This window comes from Mus musculus, chromosome 9, assembly GCF_000001635.26.
Source record: "Mus musculus strain C57BL/6J chromosome 9, GRCm38.p6 C57BL/6J".
Taxonomy (NCBI): Eukaryota; Metazoa; Chordata; class Mammalia; order Rodentia; family Muridae; genus Mus; species Mus musculus.
This window is the reverse complement of record NC_000075.6, coordinates 63,621,099-63,639,548: the sequence shown is the minus strand read 5'-3', so window position 1 is coordinate 63,639,548 and position 18,450 is coordinate 63,621,099. Positions and strand designations below refer to the sequence as shown.

General features: G+C 46.8%; 1 protein-coding gene across 4 annotated transcripts in view; it reads right to left on the bottom strand.

Annotated features, from left to right (window-relative positions):
- Window positions 1-18,450, bottom strand: part of Aagab (alpha- and gamma-adaptin binding protein) — a 41,961-nt gene that overhangs the window by 5,042 nt on the left and 18,469 nt on the right. For 2 of the 4 annotated variants that reach the window (NR_151671.1, NM_025857.3), the window contains exons 6-8: window positions 4,162-4,244; window positions 3,066-3,165; window positions 405-509 (exon numbers count right to left, since the gene is read on the bottom strand). Coding sequence is in view for 2 of the 4 variants with exons in the window: in NM_025857.3 (NP_080133.1) it covers window positions 405-509; window positions 3,066-3,165; window positions 4,162-4,244 (288 nt within the window). In the remaining 2 variants the exon portion in view is untranslated. The remainder of the gene's footprint in view (window positions 1-404; window positions 510-3,065; window positions 3,166-4,161; window positions 4,245-18,450) is intronic. The other 2 variants (NM_001357323.1, XR_379442.3) reach the window with 2 other exon arrangements.

Below are 18,450 nucleotides of genomic sequence, written 5' to 3'. Positions count from 1 at the left end.
GAGAATCTGGAGCTCCTGGGTGTGCTAACACTCGGAGGTGGTAGATGGGTTTCTAAGACATACGCTCATGGCGCAGTCATTACGCTATTAGGAAGCTCTCTCTCCCAAATTTTCCAGATGGGATGTGAGTGAGTTGTAAAGATGTGACAGATGCTGTGTTAATGAGACTCACTGAAAGGAAGAGACACACTTCAGAAAACTCGAGAGTGAGTGAGGAGAAGAGGACAGAGACAGGATGTTTTCCCCAGGGAATTTTTACCAACAAAATGGTCCAATCTCCTAAGCAGCTGAATTTCCCAAGCCCAGAGCTCAGAATCCAATCTAGCCACCACAAAGTGAGATCCTACGACATAAACTAGAAAAGCTTCGACATGCGAGGCTGTGAGACATGCTGGGATAATTACCTTTCATTTCTTTTAACTTTGAAAAGAGTCTCTCGAAGTTCTCCAGATCACCTCCTCCAGTGGTAAGACTGGCTAGTTCTTGAATATCCAGGTCTAACATGGGGTCTGAAATCAGAGTTGGTCACAGACTGCTTCTACATGTGCTACATACAGGCAGTGCTAGTTCTACTGTGCACACATGGGCAACAGCTGAGTGCTGACACAGGCCAGCTTGATGGCTGTGCCCTGTGGGGCTGCTGGAGCCTCCCTACAGGGCACAGCTTCATCCTTACAGCGCTGATAAGGTAGAGGACACTGTTCCCTGTAGAGCTGCGACTTGTCCCAGCAACAGGAGAATGCTCTGAAAGATGCTCTCCCTTTACTACACACTCAGCAGGGACAGGGAACAACCCTGCCATATTATGATGGCCACACATATGTCTAAGCCTATTAGGACAGTTATCACTGTCTACAACTCAAACATAGAAAAACAGAGTAACCTATGTTTAAAACTGAACTCACCTAAATGCCAGCGAACTATCCAGAGGCGGGGCTGTTTTAAACCACGTTTGCTTAATACACTCTTAATATGGATCCTTCACCATTTCTGCCTCAGTACATTACTTAAAAATAATAAGATTTACTCTAGTTATGTGCATATTCGTGTGTTTCTGTGAGTGGATATATGTCAGCAGAGACCAGAAGAGGGCTTTGGATCTCCCTCAAGCTGGAGGCAGGGTGCTGGAAATCAAGCCTGGGTCTTCTATAGGGCACTGCACTCGCCTAACGCTCAATCATCTCTCCAGCCCTGCCATATTCCTTCTTCCACAGTGACAGGAGCTTCCCTGACCACCCAGGATCCAGGGCTCCTCAGATCCTTCCCACCGTTGATAGAGCTGTGTCTGCATTTGTGTAGGCTCCTTGGTTTTCTAACATTCTCTGCCACCACTGTAGTGAACACAGAGTACTGAGAGGAGCTCACTTTATACATCTGTCCAATGGCTCTGTCATTCCCTCTCCCTTCCATCTATCCATCTGTCCATCCCTCTCCCTTCCCTTCCATGCATTGCTCTGTCCATCCATTCTTCTTCCTTTGACTCCCAGCCCCATTTCAGGAGCACCAGGGGTCAAGCCCAGAGCCTTGCACACGCTTAGGAGGAGGCGTTCTGTGAATGAGTTGCACTACTGAGCCATACCTTCATCACCATGGGATACTTTAACTTACCCGAATATACTTCTGCTTTTCTACAGCCCTGGGAGGGCAGGTTGCTTACTCCTGCTCAAAAGACCCTGGGAATCATGCACTCACGGCTCTATCACTACCTGAGGTACAGTCTTCACTTTAACCCAATTCCATGGCATTCTAATGCCTACAGCCTTGACTATTAAACGTTCTAGAAAGACAAGGACAGCGATTTTCAATACCTTTCATTTACCACACTGCTATACAATTTGTTTAAGTGCACTTGGGTTCATAAATGTGTCTTAGTTCAGTGCACATCAGGTAGGCTATTGATGTATAGGCGTAAGGTCATATTTCTGATTTACCTGAGCAGAGAGATGGTAACCAAGCTAGAAATAAAGACAGGGTCACTTTGTGTTTTAAAAATATGTTAAAAGGAAGAGCTTAAGGAGAGCTCGCTCTACCCCTTGCCGAGCATCCTGGGAGGGCTGCCCAGAGGGCCTGAGAGCAAGAGCGCTGGCCCCACTCCTTGTGGCTGCAGTACTTGGCAGTATGGGTCCTGCACCTCGCCTGAGCAGTACAGTAGAGCAGGCCCTGGTTGATGTGGGTTGCAGTTGAGCTGGTCCTAAGGGTGTGAGATTGGGAGAGCTTGCCTGGGCAGTCATGGAGAGTTAGCTCTGATGGTGTGAAAGTCGGAGAGCTGTCAGGCTGACCAACTCAGCTACCAACCAGACCCAGATCCAGGGCTTTGAGTTGTTCCACCCCAACATCAATGCCAACCATGAAATGCTGGAGTGTGTAAAGGGGCCGGTCCTCTGGGTCCAAAGCTGCAGGATCTCCAGGACACAGGGCAACACCACAGTCCGAGACGAGTCCCGGTTTACAAGAAAAGTTGTTTGGGCAAAAAGGTATATTGTGTTGTCATGTAGGACACCCCATCCCATGACACATCAGTTTCACAGAGAGACTGTTTTTGTTGGGCAGGGGAGGTTGCAAGGTGGAGGGCAGATATGGAGGGATGGCAAGATGAATGGGATTGGGTGCATGATGTGAAAATCACAAAGAATCAATAACAAGTTTTTTTTAAACGAGTTTAGATGGAGCACTGAAGACAGCAGTGTTTAAATCTTGGGAAAAGGAGGAGAGCAGCCTTGCAAAAGCATGCAGAAGGGAGACCAGGAGATGCTGTGCTGCTAAGTGAAGAGAAGACAGCGTTTCAGTGAAGCACTGTCCACAGTCCTGAAGGCCGCTCAGTCAGGATGAGGATGGGAAATACTAGAGTTAGTGGCACAGAGGTCGCAGGTGGCCCTCACAGACAGCCATTTGAATGTCAGAATGGGACACAAGCTGGATGAGCTATGGAAGCGCACGGATGGGAATGGGTCAGTGACCGCTGACCCCGACTGCAGGGACAAGGTAAGGAGAGAAGACTGCACGTCCCTTCTCTTCCCGTGTTCTGAATTCTGCTGCTATCTCTGGGAGCTCATGGAGGACCTTACCGACAATGCTGTCAACCTGTGCGCCTGCTGAGCCACACGCACCACTGTGATGGCCAGGGAGGGACTCTGTCCTCTCAGCTGTTGGCGACGGCTCCTGCTGCTGGGGAAATACAGGGAAGCAACAACTTAGCAGGAAGCTATTTCAGTGAGAATCCCAAAAGGGTTTTCTCTTCCCACCCCCAGCTCGCTGTGGAGAAGCACTGACAGACCCTGCAGGAGGAGACAAACAGGAACAAGATCACATTCAGACACAAACAGCTGCAAAGCCACTGCCCCAGCTGCACTCTTTTCAAGGAGAAACTATGAATGTTAGATTTTGCTACAGAGTGCTAGCACACGTTTTGTTTGCATCACTGGGGAGCCAGTCAGTCAGGAAAGGACTTGTCCTGCAGATTGGAACTGGGTTCCCAGGACCCACATACAAAGGCTAATGTAACCAACGGGGAGGCGGAGACAGGAGGTTCCATAGGGCTGACTGGCCTAATTGGTGAGCTCTGGGCTTAGTAAGAATTCCTGTCTCAAAGGAAAATGGTTGGTGATCCTTAGGATGACCCTGCTGGTGTCCTGTGGCTTCCATACACACCTGCATATACACAAGCAAGCATGAACATATGCCCAGACAACTAACATTGATATAACACAAACAGTTCAGTGTCTGGGAGGATGATGGTGGCGGGGCACCATGGCACCTGGGTCTGGCAGGCTCACCAAGTGACCTCAGAATGGAGCTGCTGAGGACAGGGGGGTGAAGACAGACTGTCGGCTCACTCAGAGCCAACTTGGGACGACCTTGATAAACAGTATTGAAAAAGAATCATTTTTATTTTCTATGTAAGATATTTAAAAAGTGTTCCAGCAAAACAAAACAAAACAAAACAAAAAAGCCCTGCAGGATATCCCTGAGTGCAAACCTGCCAAGGGAATGGGCTAGCATTCCCTCAGCAGGGGTTAGGCACAATGGGGCACTTCAGACTCTCCCTTCAGTGCTGAGATCTCTGCTGCCTCTTAAATGGAAATGAGAGAAATGACGAATGTGTAAAGATCTGTAACAAGGGTATTAAAGTCAAGGAGTAGAAAAGATGTGAAAATTCTTTACCTCAGAGTGACAGCTCTCTGCTGATGCAACTCTGCGGTTTGCCCCAGCCAGTGAGTTGAGAAGGCTGAAGCCCTGGCTCCTGTCTGAAGAGAAAGCATCATGAATGCTGTTGATACAGCTACAATGGAAACAAAGGCTCTGTCCTCAACTCCACCTCTACCCATGCTTGCAAGAGTTTAGATCTGGCCGGGCGTGGTGGCACACGCCTTTTATCCCAGCACTCGGGAGGCAGAGGCAGGCGGATTTCTGAGTTCGAGGCCAGCCTGGTCTACAAAGTGAGTTCCAGGAGAACCAGGGCTATACAGAGAAACCCTGTCTTGAAAAAAAAAAAAGTTTAGATCTGAGGCTGGTGAGAGAGCTTAGTGGCTGCTCTTCCAGAGATCCTGAGTTCAATTCCCAGCAAGGACATGGTGGCTCACAACCATCTGTAATGGAATCTGATGTTCTCTTCTGAAGACAGCATACTCATATATATAAAACAACAACAACAACAACAATAATAAAGAGTTTAAATTTGAAATGTCCCAAGGGCTTGTGTGTTCAAGGTGCTACTGGGAGGTGATACAACATAGAGGAAGGAAGGTCATTCATTGGGCGCAGGCCCTTGAAGTGGTGTGGGCCTCTTCTCTCTGTTTTGCTTCCTGGCCACTATGTGATGAACAGTCATCTCCATCAGACACACACTCCATGATACACTGTGTCCAAAGTCACAAGGCTAATCAACGACAGACTGTAACCCTGAGCCAAAGTGAACTGAGTCCGGTAGGCTGATCATCTCCATTTTGTAACAGTGATACAAAGTTGACATATGCATAGTCGCTCAATTCTGAATAATCTAAATGACAGAATATTGGTCAAGGTGAAAAACTAGCAGGCTATTACACACGGATGCCGTTCCATGGCTTCATTTGCAAGTTATGACATCAGTGTTTTAATAGCTGATGCTGATTACAAGTCCAGAACATTCTATATATCAGCTTGAAAGTATTACTACTGTATAGACAAAAGTGTGACACTTTAGAATACAGCTGTCATTTTGCTACCGAGGAGCCACCCTCACTCAGGGTTCCCATGCTGTAGGGCAGAGTGTCTGAAACCAATTAAAGAATCACCAAGAACATGGACTAAAGGAGAGCCCAAGCCTCAAGGACTGTAAGGCTCACTGTCACCAAGCTAGGCAGAGGCTCACTCATCTCAGTTTCCAGCAAGTGTTTCAGTCAGCTGGCATTGAGATCAGACGGGGCCTAAGGCAGCCTGCAGCCCTGGAGCAGGGCACCCACCTCTAAGGGTGTCAGAGCCTGAGGACAGGTTCACCCCAGCGGCAGGTAGCTCTCGCTCTTTGAGCTGTGTATGTCCAGGACTCAGGGACTTCACCTGTCATGAGAGTACATGAGTGGTTGACTGGAATGAAAGGCAGACTGCACAGTCAACACAAGTGCCTCCCTTCTATTACTGGAAACAACTTGGAGTCTGGGTCATTTCAACTAATTCATAAGTACTGCAAATCCCAGTTCTATAGGTTAGCATTCCCTGAACTTGGCAGGCTGGTAGGGCATATGACCTCAGTGATCACAGAGCCAGGCAGAGAGGCATGCAACCCTACAACACACTATAAACCCTTAGGCACCTTTATTTTTTCTATGACCATCCATTTTAAAAAATTATTATTTTATGCTATGTACATTTAGCCACAATATTAACATCAGCAGAATAATGATTAATGCTCTAATGCTAATAGGTAAAATTGTTAGAAAAAGAGTAGCAGGAAGAGACAGCTTGGGACCAACCCTAGTTTTCTCTCACGGCCCCACCCACCTGCATGACCTCAGACAAACCAACCTCGCAGGGCTGAGCTCAGTCTGCTGCTCTGTGCACCAATGGCCACTGAGCACGAGATCTCTGACCCAGAAGCCATGGCTGAGAAGAGACTCTCAGCCTCCTCTCCTCACGCATCTTGGAATTTGCTGTGTTCGAGCACTTTTTTCTTATATATATATATATAAAATCCTTAAATTTTAAAACCCTAAAAAGTTCACGATGAGCCACGAGTTTAGAATAAGCTGGAGGGCGCTGTGCTCAGTGCTTTCTGAGGAACAATGGTGGGCGGATTCAGTCCGCTCATCAGAGGGTTCATTATGTTCCTCTGCTTATGTTTTAAGGAAGTCAGAGGCGCATACATTTATACAATTGAGAAAAGAATCCACTTTTGTTTATTCAAAGCAGACGGCCTGCACGGAGTGTTGCTCAAAAGGCTTGGCTGGTATTTTATACACTGGGTCTTCTGGTTCAGTGTTCTTCACAGCTCTGCCCACGGGCACCAACTGCACGCCACTATCCTGGAAAAGAATTATGTAAATCTCTCTCGCCCTCAGCCCCCAGCCTCCCAGGCTCTGGCATGGGGACGCTACTCCTACTGAGACGGTCCTTTGAAACCATACACTAGACTAGGAAGGAACAAACCCAGGCTCTTACGCAGCAGCGAACTCTTCTACAACTTCGGAGATGCAGGAGGGGCCAAGTCATCATGACAAAGAAATTAGTCAGGAAGCATAAGAAGAGCAGTCACTGCTCCCAGTGAAGGCCCGGCACACCCGGGCCCGCACTACTGTGGTTATACCCAAACCACCCTCTTACTGTTTTTCCCTAAACAAGTTAAACAGACCTAACTCAGAACCCAAAATGCTCCAAAACCCTCAACTTTCTGGCACCACCATGATGCCTGAGTGGGAACGTCTATGCCACCAAAACAAAGGCACTGTTCCAAATTACCTCCAGGCTGCATGCATGAGTGCACAGAAGACTCAAACAAGCAGGACGTATGTCCTGCATACATGTGTGTAAGTATTCCAAAATGCAGAAAGTCTAAAAACCTGAGAAACTTAGTCCTAAGCATTTGGGTCAAGGGCTTTCAGCCCATATTACATGTTTATGATGAGGTTTAATTTTTAAGTTAGACACAGTTAAGACAATAACCACAATAAAACAAGTATTTAAAGCAGAATACAGTAATAGAAGTTTTCTAGTGACTGGAGAGATGGCTCAGCAGTTGAGAGTACTGGCTGTCCATACGGTTGGTTTCCAGCAATTGCATGGTGGCTTACAACCTTCTATAACTCCAGCTTCAGGGAATCTGGTAACCTCTTCTGGCTGCTGTGGGCACTGCAGGCCCACAGTGCCACACACACACTAAGGACCAAGTATACACAGAAAAAATTAAGGAAGAAAGAAAAATTAAACCCACCTCTAAACAGAGCTCTGTGGGACAGCTGACCTCTCTGCAGACATGTCCATGTACCGAACTTACTCCTCACGTGGCCGTGGGAGGAGATAACCTAGTAAGTTTTGGATGGCTTCTTTTCAGTTCATCCCAGTTGCCTAGACAACCAGCATCATTAGCACTGTCTCTGAAGCCATTATTATCAAAGTAGGGATCATGTGAACACAGGCACTGAACTATCTCAGCAGTCAAATGACAGTCAAGATGGCCACTGGTTGCCTTCTGGGCAGGTGGCAACGTGTGGGGTGGGCTACTCACGAGGTCAACCCACCTGCTCAGGCAGGAATGGTACACTACACTACCTTGTCACTAAGAAAAGCACTCAAGTTGAAAACGGGAGTTATTTATTTCTAAAACTTGTGCGGTAGTTTGTTGACTGCAGGTAACCACACCACAGATAAAGAGGAACCACTCTGTATTAAATTTGTCCCCAAAACATCCGGCTCCATTCCAGTGGTCCAGTGAATTACAGATGGGAGACAATGATGCCATAAAAACAAAAAAACCAAAAATCAAAAAATAAAAATAAAAAAACCCCAACCCAGCAGTGTTTGTTATTTGCACAGATTTGTCAAATGTTAAGAATGTCCTTGGCCACAGGCCGGAACCTATGTGGCCTGCTAAACACGTTGCGTTCACTTTTCAGTTTTACTTCTGAAAAGCAGCAACTACGAGGCCTCACCGGAATAAGCTCAAGCACGCTCTGTACGTCACAGTGTTCTTTTTTTTTAAGATTTATTTATTTATTATATGTAAGTACACTGTAGCTGTCCTCAGACACCCCAGAAGAGGGCATCAGATCTCATTACGGATGGCTGTGAGCCATCATGTGGTTGCTGGGATTTGAACTCACGACCTTCAGAAGAGCAGTCGGCGCTCTTAACCGCTGAGCCATCTCTCCAGCCCGTCACGGTGTTCTTATGTCCTTCCCCACTCTGTATGAAGCCTTCCTTTCAGGGAAGCTAGTCTTCTCCATTTACATGCTGTGATAACCAGGGCCACTCATTCTAACCACAGCCAAGCACTCCGAAGCTCATGGAGACATCACACCCACTGTTTAGTGATATTCTTAGGCCATGCCATACCATCTGGGTTATACAACCTTTAAGAAAGGTCACAAATGCTGACACCAGGACCGAGAAAAAGAGTCTATGTTTTTATAGCATATTCTATTTCCTCCTGGTGAGTTTAGAAAAAAAAAAACAACTAAAAACAAACAAACAAACAAACACCCCAACACCACAGGAGACTAGAGAGATGGTTCAGTTAGAGCACTGGCTGTTCTTCTAGAGAACCAGGGTTCAATTCCCAGCACCCAGTGGCAGCTCGCAACCATTTTAAAGTCCTGTCCCAGGGGATCTGATGCTGTCTTCTAGCCTCTGTGAGCACTGGACCCACATGATGCAGGCATACACGTAAGCGAAACAACCCTGCATGTTAAAAAAAAACAAAAACCCAAACCAAACAAACCATAAAATCATAAAACCCTATTTATTCTCTCTCTGAACAACTGCTGAAATTTTGAGTACATCATTAAAGCAACGCTTACTTAGGGCTCGCTTGCACATAGCCCTTCAGTGGTTTGGCTTGTGGTAGAGTCTGGACCTGTACCTCTGCTCTCTGGCTGCCAGGACACAGGGGAGCTGTTCTAAGTCAAGAGCCATTCCTGAGAAAGGAGTAAGGCCTCACTTTCCCCACTCTCTACGTTCGCTGCAGAGAATGAAGCATGAGGAAAGGACAGCGGCAAGGGCACTAGTGAGTGGGAGCTGGGTGAGCACCCTTCTCCTTTTGCACAAACACAGCCTGAAGACTCAACTAAACTTGGGAATGAGCACCATCATAAGGGAAGAGCTCTGCACAAGCCGCAAGGAAGGCCCTACTGTGTGTGGGTCCCACCTCCTCAACCTGGAGTGCAGTGCCAGAAAAACCTTCAAAGGGTGCTGGCCACCAAGACCAGCCACTGAGACCCCACTGTGGGGGACAGCGGTAGTGAAGACTCCAAGGAGGTGGTTCCTGACGCAGTATGTAACCAACTTTGGAAACGATGATGGTGGGAGAGCAGGGTGGTCAGCAACATGGCCACCAGGGTACCTGAAAGAGAACACCTACCAGTGCTTTGTGTGTGACACTCCTGGAGGCCGTACCTGAAAGGCACATCATTTCTTCCTACCCTAACTAATTTCCTACAATCCTCTCTGCTAACACTCCTTTCACTCATTAAGCCTTAATTCACATGGAGTAGTCAATGCCATCATAGGGAGGGGACAGTCTGAGTGCTCAGGTCATGCCTTGGGGTTCCTGAATGTAAAGTTTAAAAGTTGGACTCCAGCACAGCTTTATGGGATTAAATGCCATTCATTACAGTGGATGCTGCCCCTGAAACTAGACACTGGGGTCCAGAGACATAAAGCCGAGCTCCCAAAGTCACACAGGTATAGGCAGGCTGTCTAGAACCCTCTTCACTGACCAGTCGTCCTCTCACTAATTTGATGCTTTATTTTTCTGTGACATTAGGTTCAAATTTTTATTTAATCATTTTTCACTTCTTAAAAGTGTATACAGAGCTGGATGTGGTGACACAGGCCTGAAATCCTAGCGCTTGGGTTACTGAGGCAAGAGCATCAAGTTCACAGCCAGCTTGAGCTAAGTAGATGATGACAAGGATGGTGGTGGTGGTGGTGATGGTGGTGGCGGTGATGATGCTGATGCTGATATAACGTTTTAAAAGTGAAAGGCATAAGATATCTACTTTCTCAGGTGAACATCTCAGGCAGCCATGAAAACAGACCTTGTAAGTGGGCACTCATTTCTTTTTTCTGTTCTTTCCATCAATTACAAAGGCCAGCTTGATCTGGGATCTGGAACTTCCACCATGCAATCATTTACTCAGGACATGCAGGGGCAATAGATGATCATTTAGGTGATGCTTCACAGATTCTCAATTCATCTCGTTTGTAATGGGAAAATGGAAGACTGCTGTGTGGAAGAGTTGCTTCTACCCACTATGGAAGCTCTGCTCACTCGGGGTGGAGTAGCAACCCTTTAGCATTTGTGAGTCTACCAGCCCCTTCCCTGGTTACCCCTCCCTCTTCATTTACCACAGTGCTATCTGATGTAATACCCAGAAGCCACCAGTGCAGAAAAAACCCTCCACAGAACTTGCTAGTGTCCAGTTTATGAAACCAGGGACAGGAACACTATGTAACATAAAATCGACACCTAGCAAAGGTGTTGTGTATACTACCTTCTTCCATGATGCATAGGTCTCAAAAAGGTTGAACTAAAACACAGTGCTCCAGACTCTACCCAGCTCTTAAAGGTACTACCCAAGTTCAAGGCCCTGCCTCAAGCCAAGTACTTTACAATATGGCATTCTGATGGACCAAATGAGAGACACTATTGGGAACCTCAAAGGGGAGGGGATGGGAACTTAAAACATGTCACATATCTACTTTCATGGCAGTGATAAGTAAGGGATATTACCAAACTATAAATATCAGACCCTATTGGTTGGTTTTCAAGCCACAGACCAGACTCTGGTGGGAGCTTGGGGAACAGAGCAAGGGGCTGAGATGCCATTTACATACTTTCCTTGAGTTGCAGCCTGAGCTCAGACTGAGCAAAGTTAAGGCATAACAGCAAAGGAAGGGTAAGCAAACTGAAGAGGCTAGACAGCCCCAAAGGTGCCCCAATGTGAGTATGGGTCCCACCCACCTCATTTCCTAGACCATTTGTGGTGAGATCTTTAATGCAGAATGGAAACTATGGGTCCCGGAAAGTCTGACCTTCCCCACACAATGGTGTCTGGGACTTTCAGCCATTTCCCTGGTAGCTCTGGGCACCAGGGATATTTTAGGCACTGTTTTCTCCCAGGTGCAGTTCAACGCCACAGATAATGCTGCCCCTGGTCAGGTGCTGTGTGGAGCTGGGCCTTAAACATAGAAAAGTAGAAATTCGTTTGTCTCCCAAGCATCAACATTCACTGAGAATGTTTCATCGGATGAAACACGACACTGACAGTGCCAACAGCAGAAACTCCATTGTAAGTCAGCACACAAGTCTTTGTCAGGAAGATCTGCATATCCTTCTAGCATGGTCATATACTGCATAACATTTGGGCCAACCATAGCTTGCAACACAGTACGCATCAGTGGTCTAAAAAACCTAAGAAGCTCGTGGTGGTTTTAACAGGAATGGCTCCCATGGGCTCACGTTTGACTGCTTAGGCACCAGTGAGTGACACTATCTGAAAAGACGAAAAGGATTTGGATGAAGTGTGCCACTGGGAATGGGCTTTGAGGCTTGAAAAGCCCAGACAGGCCCAGTGTCTTTCTCTCTGTCTACAGTGTAGTTCTCAGCTACTGCTCAGCGTTGGCCTGCATGCCGCCATGTTTCCTGCCATGATCGTAATGGACCAAACCTCTGAGACTGTAAGCCAGCCCCAGTTAAATGCTTTGTTTTATAAGAGTTGCTGGGTCATGGCATCACGTCACAGCAACAGAGCAGTGCCTAAGACAGGGCTGAAGAAGCCTGCTGCCTGCTACTGCCTTAATGTGCTACAGCAAAGCCATGGTGACCCCCAGCATAAACAGGCCCACTGCACACCCATCACGGGACCACCCACAAGTGTGCACTGCACACACTACTTGAAAATGATAATAAATGATGCTGGTTTACACACTTATACTGTGGTTTTTATAGTTATCTCTACTTACAAGAGAAAATATATTCCAGAACTACTCACAGCAGCCTCCTACTCCTGCCTCCTGTGTTCTGTGACTACACAGGAAGGCTGCATCAGGTGACTGACCTATACCCTCTGGGTCTGTATGAGCACATCTCACAATGTTCATACAATGATAGCTTCATCTGATGATTTCTTTCTCAGGACATATTCCCCTAATAAGCAAAGAGGGACAAAACAATGATTTGTCTACAACTATATAAATTAATGTTTGCTTTTAAAACTGGTATGAGTACCTACGGTGTATAGCCAGTCATAATTCAAACTGAAGAGAATGCTAATCCACCCTGACTTCAAGTAGAATAAAGAAAACACACTGCTCCCACCCACAAGTAACTCATCACTGTTTGTTGCATTAGCTAGCAGGAAGCTTAGCTGGACCTTCTTTGGATTAAGTTCAGGGACAATGCGTTAGAACTAACTTCATGCTATTCAGATAATATAAAAGGATTTAAAAACAATAAGCAAGAGAAACCTCAAACCTCAGCTATAATCATTACCTCCAGTCAGTTTCATTCAAGTCTTGCTCACAACAGAGCACCTAGGTTGAGACACCAGTGGATGCCTGCAGACAGGGCCACTCCCTCTCTGTGTGGTCAGCTCTCTCATGCACTCATAACTACTGCGCTAAGCATCCGCAGTACAATGGAAGCAACACTCCTGCTCAGGAGACCTGTGGTCCTGTACCCCCTTAGCTAACTTGCTTTGTGTATGGACAAGTCACCTCCCCAATCCCTCCTTTTCCTGTAAAAGAAAGAAGCCGTAGCAAATGCATACATGGAGATACTAATGTTTTGCTCAGGCTAATACATACACACAATTGTGTCAAAGAAAGCAATGTCCCTTACATCCTATAAAACACAAGGACAGGAACTGAGGAGATGGCTCAGCAGGGTAAAGTTCTTGCCACAAAAGTGCAAGGACCAGAGGAGTTCAATGCTAGGTAGGTATGGTGACCCATCTGTAAGCTCAGCATGTGGGAGGCAGAGACAGGGATGCCCTGAGAGAGCTGGCTACCCAAAGCAGCCAAAATGTTCAGTGAGATACCTTGCCTCAAAATACTAAGTGGAGAGTGACTGATGTCAACCCTGGACCTCTACAAACACACACAAGTACATAAGCCCCCTCCCTTCCTGCAACTGTGACTACATATTCATATGCAGCAAAAGAGCCCAACAGTAACCCTACAAGGTCATTATAATTTTTCTTTAACAAACCCACACACCATGCTCTTGGGTGCATCTTGCTTTCTTCCTAAGCATCTTTCTCTTAACCTTGTGCTTAACTCTATATGAGTTTTTAACAAACTACATGTTTACACACACATGTGCACATGCATACATGTATGTGTAGCCAATGCAATCTCCTCTCTTTACGCTAGACAGCCACCATTCTTCCCATTTCACTGATCATTCAGTTACCCTGAACCAAATTTTGTCCAGTTCTCTGAGGCAGGATCTCATTATACAGTCAGGTTGATCTCAAATTCAGGGACTTCCTGCTTCAGTCTCAAGTGTTGTGCTTACAGGCATGGGCCACCACACCCAGCACACAACTTCCACGAGACTTTTCTTCACCTCACAGGTACACTAGGAAAGCTGGTACTGGAGTAGACACGTGGGAGCGCACATCACGGACAGAGAAAAATGTCTTAGCACTGTTTTCAGAATTATAGCACAAAGTAAAAGAAACAGCTTTGCCCAGAAGACCAGCTCTATCTGCCGAGGCCTTTGATTTCTTTATGCGATTAATTGCACACAGCTCTGAGCTGTTACTTAAAAGCACTCAGTCAGAAAGGGTGGGTGACCATCTGGCACAGATGCCATGGTGCTATTCCTGCACTATTTAACAGGCAAGTCCAGAAGCTCTTCAGAGTTTCCTGCCCAGGGCAGTTGAGAGAGGCATCCCCGACCCACTCAGCATCCCCCCAGAGGTGAGTGTAGTGCCTGATACAGATTCTTCTGGCCCTCCTGGGCCTCCACTAAGAATCACTCAGTTGAGGTACGCCTACAGTCGCCTTTCTCTCACCTGGAAGATTGGTTTCTTCTCCTGTTCTTCTCCATCACACAGCAGTCAGTCCTCTCTCAGTTATATCATGCCATCTCTTCTATTCAAAGCCTTGGCAAAGTGCTTAGTTTTACCTGAGTGGATGCCAAAGCTATCAAGATGTCTTGCAGAGCCCTAAATATCCAAGTGTTCTATCTTTCGCCCATCTCTTCTCCTCTGTAGTCATAGGGAGCACCTAGCTATCCTTCAAATGCCAGGGTGCTCTCACCTTACTGCATGCCCTGTCAAGATGCTCTTCTCCCAGGTCTAAATCTCTACCTGCCAAGGGATCTAAGCTGACTACCCTATTTATACTGCAATCTACCCCAAGCCACAGTGCCCTCTCCGGTTTACTTTCCCACCACCCCTCACCTTGTAGCACTCTACATAACTCACTGGTGTCCTGTTGCCTAGTGAATATTGTTCCCACAGGGAGCCCGTAAGTGCAGACACTGACTATTCAACAGTGTAAACCAAGCACGGGCCCCCGAACACAGTGTGTGCTCAGCAATTAGTGCCTGAATGAACTTCAGACTAGAACCTAAAGTCTACACCAAGGAGAGACTGGAGGCCAGCAGTGGCCTCCAAATGGCCAAGTGCACAGGGTCTGACAACACTCTTATATGATGGCAGATGCCAAGGAGCACAGGTGACCTTTGTGTTGTGCTAATAACACAAGTCACAGGTATGGAGGAGGAAGAAGGGGCACACACCCTGCCTTCACCTCTCCTAAGGTGAACTAATACTGGTCCTGTCTTGTCTTTCTTCCTGTGGCTTTTGGAAGTCAGGATTCAGGAATGAGAAAATACAGGCTCTTGGTGACTATAGAATCGGAGGCCAATGCAGCTTTCAAAATGCTCAATTCACTCTCCCCGATCAAGCACACTGGCACAAGTCAAAACTAGATGACTACTTTGTGCCAGCACGTCTCACCATGCCTACAAGCGAGTCCCTGCAGCTCCTAACACTGCAGCTGCCACCCACTAGTAGATTGGCCCAGACAGCACCGGTTTCAAAAGTTCCCAATGTGCAGCCAGGACTGGAAGTGGCTGATGAAGACCAACTTCATCATACAGGTCAAAAATATAGCCCAAGGCTAGAGAGACAGTGTGGTGTTTAAAAGCGTGCGCTTCTCTTTCAGAGGGCCCTGAGGAGTTTGGTTCCCAGAACCCGGGTCAGGCAACTCACAACTGCCCATAACTCCAAATTCCAGGGCATCCAACGCCCTCTTCAGGACTCCACAGGCACTGCACACACATGTACCCCATCCCACGTACACGGTTTAGTAATTTATAAACATAACGAGTTGAATGCACCGAGTTCAAAGCATACAGGGTTCTGGGAAGCTGAGCGTCACCACAAACCAGTCAGAATGTCTGGGGGCGGATGACCAGAGCACTACTACTTACTAAGTTCCCTGGGGATTGCATGTCGCCAGCCTGGTAATGAGTGTGACACTTCTTGACCTCTGTGCCTCAGGCAAAGTCATTTAACCTCTGCACCTAACACTTATTGGATGCTGTGAAATTAAATCGGATAACGAACATAATCTAACTCAAGGATATGAGAAATGCCAGTCACATATCAAAGCCACCCCTTTTACGTATAGAATTCAGTGCTTTTAGTATAGTCACAAAACTCTGCAATGATCAGCACTAAGTCAAAAACACGCTTTTCATGTTCTGATGAGGAAATTCCATCTCCTTAGCAACCTCTCCATCAGCCCCGGGGACCACTAATCCATACTCTGCCGCTATGGATTGAATTGTTCTAGATATCTCCACAAAGCACAATGACACAAAAGCTCTGGGCAAAGCGGTGGCATGGTGGGTTCGCCCTGGCAGAGCTTGCACATACTTGTTTAGAGCAGAGTCACCCAGTCTGCTGAATGAGATGCCCACTGGTTCTGGAGTTGCTCTCATCCATGGGCTATCGTGCACAACACTGCTTGAGCATTTATAAGGATGCCATGCACGGACATGCTTTTTTGACTGAACACACCTAGCAGTGCAAGAACCTGAGTGCATGGTAGCTTTAAACATAACTTGTTCACTGCTGTTGCTTTCGGATGAGTTCCTATGTGCATGTAATGTATTTGTCATGCAATTCGGTCACTCTCATCCCCCTCCCCATTACCCTTTCTCAGCCCTTCCCACTCTCACTGAGCCAACCTTCTTCCAGACAGTCTCTATCCCATTTTCATGGCTGATTTGGGGTTTTGTTGTTATTCTGTGGCTTCTTTTCTGACTCACAGAGTTTAATTAGGGCTGCATGCATAAGCATGGGTGGAAGGTTACTTACTGGGCAACTTTAATAGCAGTTATATCACAGAAGAAAATGACTCCCGCTTCCCAGCAACCATTAACTGCCAATAGCTCCTAAGGTAGGTGAGGCTTCATGAACGCCTCTCCCACCCATAATGGACCATGGATGGACCCTTCTCTTATGCCTAATTTTAGGCTTTCAGAAAGCCTACTGTGTGACTGGGTAGACAGCTTAGCCATTTGAGTGGCTGCAGTGCAAATAGAAGGCCCCGAGTGTCTCCTCACACCCAAGTAAAAAGGCAGGTGTGAAGGCATGTGCTTGTCAGCAGAGCCTAATCAGCAAGGCCTCGGGGTCCAGTGAGAAACTGTCTCAAGATACAAGGTGATGGCTCTGAGGAACAACAGCCAAGGTCGACCCTTGACCTCTTCATATATCTATATCCCACCTCCATATACGCATCTACACACCTGCACATACACACAATAGAAATAAAACAGAAGAGGAAGGGAGGAGGCGGCAGCTGCTGAGGAAGATGTAGCTTGCTGGCGTGCACAGCAGAGAAGCTGCAGGTTCTCAGGGCGCAGAGGAAGCAGGCTGCCCTGGAAGGACCTGATGGCCCAGCACACAGTCACACAGAGCTCTGTCTCTGTAGGGACAGACTTGAAACTCTGCAAGATGTCCTACTTCTTAAGACCTGCACATCCCTGGCTATATCGCTTGCTTCTCCTAGGAGGAGGTGGTTATTTTGTTTGCAACACAGACCTCGGTCCTCTTAACACGAAAGTAAACTAATGCCGAAATCTTGGGTTTTAGCTGGAAGCACAGCAGTGTCCCAGGACTGCAGAGAAAACGAGACGATGGTAAAGAGCCACACAAATCTGCATGTGCCTCTGCCTCACACGTAAAGAACACCGCTCCACTGACTGAACACACAGGATGCAGAAATACGTCTGCATGAAGATGTAGTCCTAGTTTGCTCTGCATTGCTGTGACAAACGTCAGGACTAAGTCAACTCTGGAGAGGAAAAGGTTTCTTTTAGCTTAGAGTTGACAGAAAACCAACCTGTGCAGAAGCAAAGTATGCTCAGTCTGTAAATTCACACACGCCCAGGACCTCCCAACTACCCAACCAGTCCCTGCTTTGTTACATAATTGTCATAAGCTAGGCACCCCTCCCGGAGACCTTATCCTCTTTACATTACATGCAACAGCTAACACAGTGAAACTGCTAAGGGGTCCCTCTTACAGTGGTTTAGGGAACAGTGACAAGAAAAAGAGTATATGGTATGTGTGTGTGTGCACTGAATACACATACATTCAGATGGACACATTCCTTCTAACCATTTCCAATGTGCCGTTTTGTTAACTCAAGGACACGGGAGACCGTAACTTCACTGGGAGGCTGCACAGCTATAAATGTGAATTATAAGCCATCGTTTCTTTAACATATGAAATGGGGGTCAGAGTTTTAAAAAAAAAAAAAAAGATTAAAGCCAAAAAAGCTTCACTGAATTTCTAGCTATTTCAAGAAATGTATAACAGGCAGTACTGAACAGAACTTTATTCTAAATAGATCGAGTTTATGGACCATATCTTAAACTTAGTTTTACATTGTACACAGTCTGACAAATGCTCAACGGAGAAGTGATGAAGGAATGGATGAGCGTGGATGAATGGAAAGGATCCATCAGATGAGCAGACTCTCCCTGACATGAACGTGGGGAAGACGAAGGAGAAAGGGGAAGGAAGGAGGGGAAACTTCCTTCTTGTACAAAAAGGGGCTTTGCCAAGCACAAGGGTTAGATGAGCGGTCAGGGTACCAAGCATCCTAGCAACACCTGGGATGAAGCCCTCAGCACCTCCCAAGCTGGCCACCCACGACTTCCCTTTCCCTCAGGGAAGACAGGCTAGGCCGACTGTAAAACACAGGCTTCCTTTATTCCCTTCTGCAGTGCTT